Source organism: Fulmarus glacialis, unplaced genomic scaffold (assembly GCF_000690835.1).
Source record: "Fulmarus glacialis isolate BGI_N327 unplaced genomic scaffold, ASM69083v1 scaffold46782, whole genome shotgun sequence".
Lineage (NCBI taxonomy): Eukaryota > Metazoa > Chordata > Aves > Procellariiformes > Procellariidae > Fulmarus > Fulmarus glacialis.
This window is the reverse complement of record NW_009196802.1, coordinates 2836-12436: the sequence shown is the minus strand read 5'-3', so window position 1 is coordinate 12436 and position 9601 is coordinate 2836. Positions and strand designations below refer to the sequence as shown.

The following is a 9601-nucleotide window of genomic DNA, read 5'->3' as shown; positions in this document are numbered from 1 at the left end:
CACCTTCCTAATTAAGCAACTTATAAACTGCATCAGTCTTCTGTTTCTTCTTCTCAGAAGCTAAATCTGAGATTTTCTTTCTTTTGCTCTTACCATTTACAGCCCTGTTGTCCTCTTCAATCTTTGAGAGAGGCACCTGCTAAATGTGATGTCTTGTCATTTTCATCATTTGAAAATGTCACTTTCGCCTTTGAATCTCACTGGCTTTCTGTAACCTTGTTAATTGAATCCATCTCTTTATAAAACTTCTAGCTTGCAGTTCTTAATGAAGCCATTCACATATCTGTTTTATTCCCAACCTCAGGTCAAAAAAGCTCAACCACAAGCTCCCTCTCCCAACTACCCTATCAAATATCTTTTTTTTGACTTCATGCTCATAGCCAGTAATTTTTGAGTAAGAAAATACCACCTCACTCTGCTCCCTGAGGGTGCTGTTGGGAGCATATAATATTTTCTGCTTTTTTGTAAGCAAGCTCTTCGAAGAAGATTCTAACACGAACAATTAGAATACACGTTCCGTGCACTGCTGCAGTTACAATAGCAGAGTTTGGCACTAATGCCACATTATCAAGAGATGAGGATCAACCCGATCTAATGAAAGATGTCCCTGCCCATGGCAGGAGCGTTGGACTAGATGATCTTTAAAAGTCCCTTCCAGCTCAAACCATTCTATAATGTTGTTATTCTCAACACAATACTGATTGTAATTTTTTTTTTTTTTTAAATGTGGTACTCTTAATTACCAGGAACTGAGTTTACTAAGTTGCTTTTCAGTAATCAGTGGTCCTTTCTGCAAAATGTAGGGTCTTCATCATTTGTCCTTAATGTAGAAAGCTTACACTATCTCCTGCTCCATTTAGCCAGCATATTCGTCTGAAGTATAGTGTTCCAGTTTAGCTTGTGACAGGTTATTCAAACAGTTGAAACCATGTTCCCAAGATAATATTAATAAATTATCTTTCCAAATATTACTCATGAGTCTTTTATATGTTTAGTATAATTATGGAAATGTGTCTCTACAGCATTATTAATTATTTTAAGCTTACAGTTATTCTACAGTAATCCTCATGAGCTAGTACATCAGTGTTGGAGGCCATGGCATATGCTCTCGGCATCCTTACCCAACTTACATGGCAGGGTTTATTAAAGGCAAACCAGTATGTTACAGAACATATCCATTTGAATTTTTTTCTTTCTTTAGGTTAAATGAAGGAGATGCTTACTACGCACTCAAAGATTTTTCACTCCTCATTAATTCTATTAGGTATGATAAACTTGTGCTTTGTAATATACAATATATATTTCATCTTTAAAGCAACTTAAAATGAAACAATGCTTTTTTTTTGTTGTTGTTGTTAATAAAACAGAACATCACTGAGTGAACTGTGTGATGATCCAAATGATAATGTTCTACTGGCATTTCAACAACTGGGCGAAATCTATGGAGAGAAACTGAAGTGTGTTACCTGAAGAAAAAAGAAAAAAAAACAAGAAAAAAGCAGGAGCAGTACGTAATACTCTTACCACACAGATCAGTTGCCTTTTAAGTTAGGAAGTGACTAGGTCTGAGTTGTCAAATGTTTCGTAATAAAGCTTTAGTAATATCCAATATTAGTAATACAAAGTTTACTTTAGAAAATTAACCTTTACACATTGAAATTTTAGCAGCTCCAATGTCAACTAAATAATTGTTTCTAATAGATTACAAAACTAGGTAATTGCATATATCTTTTAATTGCATACTTTTTTTTTCAGGCAGTGATATATATGTTAAGGCAGCTCTCAGAAATATACTGAACAAATGACACAGTTGTGACAGCTGGTGAGATTAGCCTCTCAGTAGGACAGCACTGGAAGCTTTCAGCCCATTTCTGAAGGATATTCAGCAATTACTTTGGCAATTATAATCAAATAAATTGTTCTAATTATTTTCCAAGGTTTCTAATTAAGTTACGAAGTAGTACCTTCACAAACCATTTTAAAAGCTTTTAAACTGGTCTGCAGTTTTCAGTCTACAAAATTTTAAGTATAAAGTGGGTTTTATATCAGTACAATGAAGTTTGATTAATAAAATGTTCCAACCATATGTAGAATTGCCTCATTTTTCACCTCTTGTATCTTTAATAATCAGAAAGATCCAAGACACCTCTAGCATACTTGTCAAAAAGTCCCTTGCAATATAAATTACTGAGTTTAGTAAAATATGTTTCCTAACTATTTTCTTGGGTTTTTTTGCTGGGAAGAGCAAAGTTTTCAGCAGTATTTTCATACTATTCCTGAAAATTCTTTAGCTTAACACTACATTTTAGTCTACTCGTAGTCTGAAAAAATATATACACACATACTAATGTTCAGGTAATCTAGGAAAATTAGGCTTTGACAACAGTCCTCATTGCCACACACAATTTTATAATGATGACCAAGATATTAATGTAAGTTATTCTCTATTGATAATAAGCAAAATGTGCATTAAGGACAATTCAGAATCCCATTTCTTCAAATTAGCTCTGGTGTTTATCAAATGATCACTGATGAAGTCTTTGACTTGAAATCTCTTTAGGCAACATTAAACTACATGAGACGTTGCTAGGAGATACTGGTGGGAAAACCTCTATGTAGTCAGGTAGTGCTGTTGAGCTACCATCAACTGACTTAAACTCTTTTTTCCTTACAGTTTTTTAATGTGTGAAACAAAATTATGACAGAAATGGAACATAGTGCTAGAAAGGACTGCTTTAACTCTGTTTGGAAAATAAAATTTACTCAAATTATTCTTTACTGTCTGGGAAGTCATGCCATATGTTAATAAATCTTGCACAACTGTTCTTCAACTAGGGTAGAAGTGGCCTCGTTTAGACTTTTCCATGTTCATGTTTCCCAATATAAATGGAGTAATCTTTTTAGCTAAGACACAATTGAGCAAGGAATAAAGTCAGAAATTGGTCATATTGTGTTCTCAGTTATTTGACCAGTACGCATGAAATCCTGGGTGAAAACCAAACTTTTTAGGCACTAATTTTATATGCTGAAGTCTCTTTAAGAGTTAGTAACAGCAGTCAACATTTCACTTTTAATAATGTATATAAAAAGCACTTCACTCCTGTTATGGTTGTTAGTAAGCAGTCAAAAGTGAAAGATGACCCAGTGATTAAGTCAAAATGACCAAGGAATCAACTTGGGAAAAGATCAGAAAATCAGTAATTCTACTGATTTAATATCTGGGTGGACTGTAATTTTATTTACTATTGTAAATAAAACATCCTGCTTACCATTTATCTCCGCTGTAAAACCTTCATGCTGAGCTATAATGCACTTAGACAACAACCTGCCATGCTTGAAACGCAGTCCTAGGACTGTATTGAACCCACACACCAACAATTTCTGCTTTCAAAAACAGTGTATCATAGTCTGTTTATTTGCTTTATGATTCTATAATGGTGTCTTTTCACTAAAAGATGAAGTATCTGCTTTAAAGTTTAACTTTATCAAACTCTCATGAAATACTGTAATAGAAATGAACAGAAGTTACATTGAAAATATGTAATTTTAAGAAATTCAGTAGGGTTTCTGAATAACCCTAACTCATTAGGATTTTTTTTTTCACTGTAGCAGAAAACAAACATTTTCTACACCTTCTGGCAACAAGTTTTATAGGTGCCTTATCTGTCTCTAAAATTGTTCCATTTCTCTTGCTTTCATTATAGTGGGATCAACCTCCATCCATGACACTCTCTGCCATTATCATCACACTCAGCCTGTGTCTTCCAGTAATTTAACTTAATACCTTTTTAACACGTCTCTCCTGCATGTGCAGAAGAACATGACAAGAATGTCTAGAGATAAAAGCAGAACAATTCTTAGAAAACTGAAATACAGTAAGACTTAAAAGATGAACATAAAGAACTATAAAACTAACAATAAAGAGAATTTTCACCACCTTCCTTACTATAATGCAGACACAAAGGGAAGATTAAGTTTTATAAATTCTAGAAACTATTTTTCAGCACATTTAATAGAGGAATGCACTGCCACAGAAAAACTGGGGCCAACAATTTAACGCAAATCAGATGAAAATTAGGTCAATGTTTCCTAAACAAAGAATAGTATTTCTAAGTATTCTGTCACAGTAAGTATATTGGTAAGCCTTGCAGAGATTTAAATTTAAGTAATATTTCTCTTACGAAGTTACAAAGATAATTTGGATTTTTTTTTTTTTTTTTTTAAAAAGATGACTAGTTGCCAGTGAAAAATTCTGAAGGGATATTAAACATTCCGCATTCTGATCTAATACTTGCCAGTTGACATATCTACCTAATGCAGGATTAATTTATTTAAAATCTGGCACCAGCTCTTGCTGGAGAGTGAACTCTAAATGAAATAGAGCTTTAATCTGAAATAGTACTACTGTCTGCGTATTCCAATAGCTAAAGCACAATTACCTCTTAGATGCAACAAAATAGTTAATAAATTAGAAAAGATGGTATTTTTATCCTCACTTTGTATCATATTTCACAGACTAAAAATTCAATGAGTTCTGGATCATTAATACTTACAGTGAGAAGTGCCATTTTCCTTTTTTAAAAGGAGATTTTTGTGTTTTAAAAGCTAGATCCTCCTAATGCTTTCACCAAAACAGCAAGTTAATATCTGTCCACCGATTCCCAAACTGTTGCCAAAGGAACTGAAAATTAGTTGTGACAGTTACTTTTCATAAAGGCAGCATTTCAGAAGCGTAGCTGGCACCCTTCTGCAATGTATAACAAGAACATTGAAGCGGTGTTTCAATTTCAAAAGCTTAAGAGTAACTAGTGAAATTACACTAGAAGTTGCACCTTCAATATACATTAAATACACCATAGAAAAAGAAAACAGCCAAAGGGAGCTACGCAAAACAATTTTCAGTAACGCCCTTCAGCATCCTTTATTTTCCCCATGGCTCTCCTCCCTCTCTGCCTATGAGGTGACTGCTATTGTCTGTACTCTCTTATTGATTTAACCCTAGTGCAAGTGCTGCTGTACCGAAACAGCAATATACTGCTTCCTGTTGCGGAGGCTTCACTGAACCCGCTTTTCTGGGATACCTCAGTTCCCCCCGCCACACACACACACACGCCAGCAGCACTTCTCAGAAGGTCTGCATTCTTAAAGATACAGCATCTACGGTCATACCTGAGTCTTTAACAAGACATGACATTTTTGGTCGTTTCTTCAGTTTGGGTTTGTACTATAAAAATCACTTTAGTACGTTGTACTTGCTGATAAGCAGTTATGTTTCTGACACAGAGATACCTCAATTGGCAAGAATCAGGAAGAATAACAGCTGTATCACAGGTATTCCCACTTTTTAATGTGTTAAGTAGCATTTATTTAATTCCAGCTTATTTAAGTATAGTTATCTTCCATTTCACTCTCTCTTCATGTCTCCGATTTTCTTCTAGTAGATATTTTGTCTTCGGCAACAGAAAAATATTCTGACGCACTGCTGGTATCAGTAGAGACGGATGTTTGACTTAGCTCTTCGGTGTCAGATTCGCTGTCACTTGGCATTCCTCCTGCCTCATTTACCATAAGCACAGATCCTCCTAAAGATGGACCATTGCATGTGCCAGGAACAGGACAAGCTGCATTCTGAAACTGTACAGACTCGGGTTCATCTTCCCTCCTAAGACAGGAACAGTTGTTTTCAGCAACAGTTTCACTTTCTTCATCTTTTACCTTTGTTTCTTGTTTTATTGCTGTAATAAGTTGAGTGGAAGATGCATTCTCGTACTTAACAGGAAGGACAACTGAACATAAAGGCTGACTACAAGAAGAATTACTATCAGCAAGCATTTCTGTGCTTTCAGTTTTCTTAGACGAGTTCATAGGAAAGAATGAACCTTCACATTTTGGATGACTGCGTCTAGAAGCAGGCTCTGCACACTCTGAGGATATAGGCTTCCCTAGATTTAGAGGTGTTGTGTCAGGAGATTTCATCTTCTCTTTCTCTGTTTTTTCAGTACCATTTCCAGACAAAAACAAGGAGGAAGTCAGCGAATCAGAGGTATTTCTGACAATACTTCCAAATGAAAATACTGGTGAAGGCAACTGAAAACAGTTATTTGTGAAGGAAAATACACAATTACTGGGGAGAAAGGGGGACTCGGAGACGACATTCACCCCAGCTGCAGTGTTGGTTTCTGAAGTACTGCAAGCTACAGTTGTGATGGATTCTGAGGCATTAGCTTTTTGTTCCCATGAGACAGATGGTTTCTGTGTACCGTATTCTGCAGTTTCCTTTGCAGAAGGTGTTTCTCTCACATGAGATAATGTATTTTTGTCAGATGGCTTCTCAGATTGGGTAAAAAATGAGGATAATGGTAAAACCTTAGATGAATTGCTAACTCCCGATCCTGCAAAACAATCTCTTTCTGAATTGCCAAAGGGGAATGAAAAATCTGGCTTCTCACTTTCTGCTAAGTCTAAATTAGGACTGGTTGAAGCATCAGAAACTGTGGTTTTGGTTATAGGACCATGTTTTCTAAATTTGCTTTCATCCTGGTTATCAGTTTTATCCGCACGATCACATTTTCCTAGATAAAATTGAGGGAAAACATATTTTCTGTCTTTCTTTTTAAAGGAAAATGTACCTACATCTTTAATAAATCTGGGTAATGAGTTGTTACATGCACTGAAAGCAAAAGGTGAAGCAGAAAGTCTCTCTGCAGAAACATCTAGAAATTCTGAATTTGAAACAGCAACAGCTACTGATGCTGCTGGTTTTAAGCTGGATGAAGTGCTAGAATTTGTGTCCATTTCGTTGGAAACAATAACTGCCGATGCCTGCACTGGCAATTTTTCTTTCATTACTAAGTCTTTAAAGCTTTCTGATAAGGCTGGAGTGATTACTTCCTGGGAATTTCTCTCATGAAATAATTTTAAGTCACCATTTGTTTCAGAAAAGTTCGTATTTGTGGATGGGATGCTGTGATTACTGGTTCCAAAAAAGCTTCTCTCAAAGCCATCTGCTCTTTGCAGGGTTCCCATTTTTACTTTATCTGTGTTATTTGCTTTGGTAGGTGAAGATACAAAAGGAGTTCCTGAGGACCTATCCTTCAAAGCCTCAGCAGTTACAAATTTATACTTTTTATTTGCAGGTGAAGTTTGTGTCTTGAACTCATTGGTGAGCTTCTGATGTTCCATATAGTATTTGTAACGTAACTCCTACAATTACAGCAAAGAATCTCGGTAAGTAAAACGGCCTTTGTGGATTCAGAGGTTATAAAACTCACATACAATCCTAAGACTGAAGAAAAGTTTCTGTATATTCTACAGCATTCATGATGTATTTTTCCATTGTTGCTAAAAGGCAACAGAACATAAGTCATTATGGAAAAAAGTTCTTCAAAAACAATTGAACAAGATACATATGGAACCCTAATGACAAAAGCAGGTTTTGAAATAGGAGACTATAGAAAACTATATTTAAAGTCACTGCCAAAACCAGCAATAGCTAAAAATACTAGCTTAGACATTAAGTGACAAATTCTCAAATTGTCATGAAAAATAACCATCTGAAAACAATTTAGGTGGTGGTGGGTTTTTTTTTTTTTACTAGATACAATAACTATATAAACTGTATTCTCAATGGGAATAGAAAACAGATGTTCTCCAAAATAATACAGCAAAAGAAAAATAATTCTATATTTAAAGGACCTAAGCAACTTTTTCATTTAATCATTTGCCATCGGTATTTTCAGAACATACGTTACGTGATTCACTGCCAGCCATGCTTCACTAACTCTAACTAGAATCATTCTGTACAGAACAATACTTACTCAGCCACCCACATGGAACTGCTAGTAAGTGAAAAAATCTAGTTGTATAACTAGATAATTGGAAATGAAACAAAAGAGATTGGATTCCGTTTCATGTCAAATTATCAGGAATTTTGGTAGTGTTAGAAGAGTGAATTCTATTATCTTCAGAAAACAGAACACAGGCAGATGACTTCCTCTTCAAATAGGCAATAGAGATGCTTATTTGCATTAGAAAGCTACAGATATGCCTCAAAAAGCCACACTAAAATATAAAAATAAGTATTTCGAGTCAGTAGTAAGATTAAGTTCCAGCTTTCTGAAGAAAAAAGAAAAAGAAGAGTAAAATCCTGATAGCTTTAATAACCTAGTCAGATTTACATTCTAGAATTGGAAGAGTACCTTTCTACTAAGAAAACTGAAAAAGATTATAAAAGCTTATTTAGAAAGTTGTGTCATAACAAACAGTAACTTAGCCATACTTACAAAAGATGTTCAATCATACCTCATGACTCATGTTTTGAAATGCTGACATTTCTGATATTGACATTAAGCGAGTACAGATCCTGCTACCATCTGCTAGTGCTTCCTCCTGTCCTGCTACAGGCTGAAAAATGTTTTGCAGCAGACATTATAGTTCATTTTGTTAAGACAAAATAAACAAAATACTACAGTGTTGTAGCCCCATAGTCAATAACTTACAAGAAATGTCTTGGGTGTATTCTTCTGGTCCTGCCATTGCTTTATGTTATTTTTAAATAGAGTATTTTTTGTTAAGTTCTCATTTCCTCCAGAAGGTAGATCTATTAGAAAGAATACAAGAATACTGATGGAGAGCATATTAAGTATGGAAAAGTTCCTGTGCATCTAAACATAGATTCCAACTGAGAACAAAAGTATATTGCCCTAAGTGAGACCCTAGTACTTGTCAAAACTTCTGTGATATAAAGCAAGAGGCCTGCGTAAGAAGTCTTCTAAATGTCTGGAGATGCCTGCCCTGATATAAAACCTAACATTTTCTCCTATGAAGTAAAAGCATTTAATCAGAGCGTTGATGTTCATATTATACTACAACAAATGGCCATGTAGTTCAGCAACACACTTCTGACAGTGGCGATACTGGTTGTATAGGGAAATTATAATGACGCTTCCCCCAGCTTCCAAAAATACAGCCTAGGGACATTCTAGAGAAAGCACATTCACAAAATGCATTTAAAAGCCCTTGATGAATGTATCATCCATTAATTTGCTCAAATGCTTTCTGAACACTTGCATACTTTTGCCATGCAGATTGTTTATTAGCAATTAGTTCCACAAGTTGCGGGTTCCTAGAGTGACTTCCCAAATCTTGTCCTGCATTAAGTCCTTCTTCCCTACCTTTAACAATGCGTACATCAACAGGCATTAACTTCAAAGCCAAGATTTCATTAACCACAGGTTTGATATCCATCTTCTTTTGAGTATACTCTGGTGCTTTTTCATAGCTGGATGCTATATTCATCAGGTCAAGCTGAGTTTTCATTCTGGAAAAGGAAAATAAAAAACCCCAAATTTAAACACTTAAGGCTTACGTGCCAACAACTAAATTACACCTGCCTAATACAAAAAAATTATTTTAAAAAGAAATCACTAAGAGGGAGATGAAATCAGAAAAAGTCAGTCTTCAATAAAATGTCAGTTTTCCTAGATTTTTTTTCTTAAAACTTACTACTTGACAATTCACTTGAATTAGGTTTCATACACAATAAAAACTGCAAGAAGTAGTGCCTGTAGTTCAGCAAGAAGATTAAACCCCCCACACTTTT

At 35.1% G+C, this 9601-nt stretch overlaps 2 protein-coding genes across 2 annotated transcripts in view; one reads left to right on the top strand and one right to left on the bottom strand.

Moving 5' to 3' along the window:
• The window catches only part of LOC104072760 (probable ATP-dependent RNA helicase DDX60), an 11396-nt gene extending 9926 nt beyond the window's left edge, over positions 1-1470 (top strand). The window contains exons 8-9 of the mRNA XM_009572326.1: positions 1202-1264; positions 1368-1470. Coding sequence (XP_009570621.1) covers positions 1202-1264; positions 1368-1470 — 166 coding nt within the window. The remainder of the gene's footprint in view (positions 1-1201; positions 1265-1367) is intronic.
• A 3945-nt stretch (positions 1471-5415) lies between these two features.
• LOC104072759 overlaps positions 5416-9601 on the bottom strand; it is a gene marked incomplete at its 5' end in the record, with an annotated part of 6839 nt that continues 2653 nt past the window's right edge. Inside the window, 4 exons of the mRNA XM_009572325.1 lie at positions 5416-7203; positions 8302-8403; positions 8499-8599; positions 9174-9319. Coding sequence (XP_009570620.1) covers positions 5416-7203; positions 8302-8403; positions 8499-8599; positions 9174-9319 — 2137 coding nt within the window. The remainder of the gene's footprint in view (positions 7204-8301; positions 8404-8498; positions 8600-9173; positions 9320-9601) is intronic.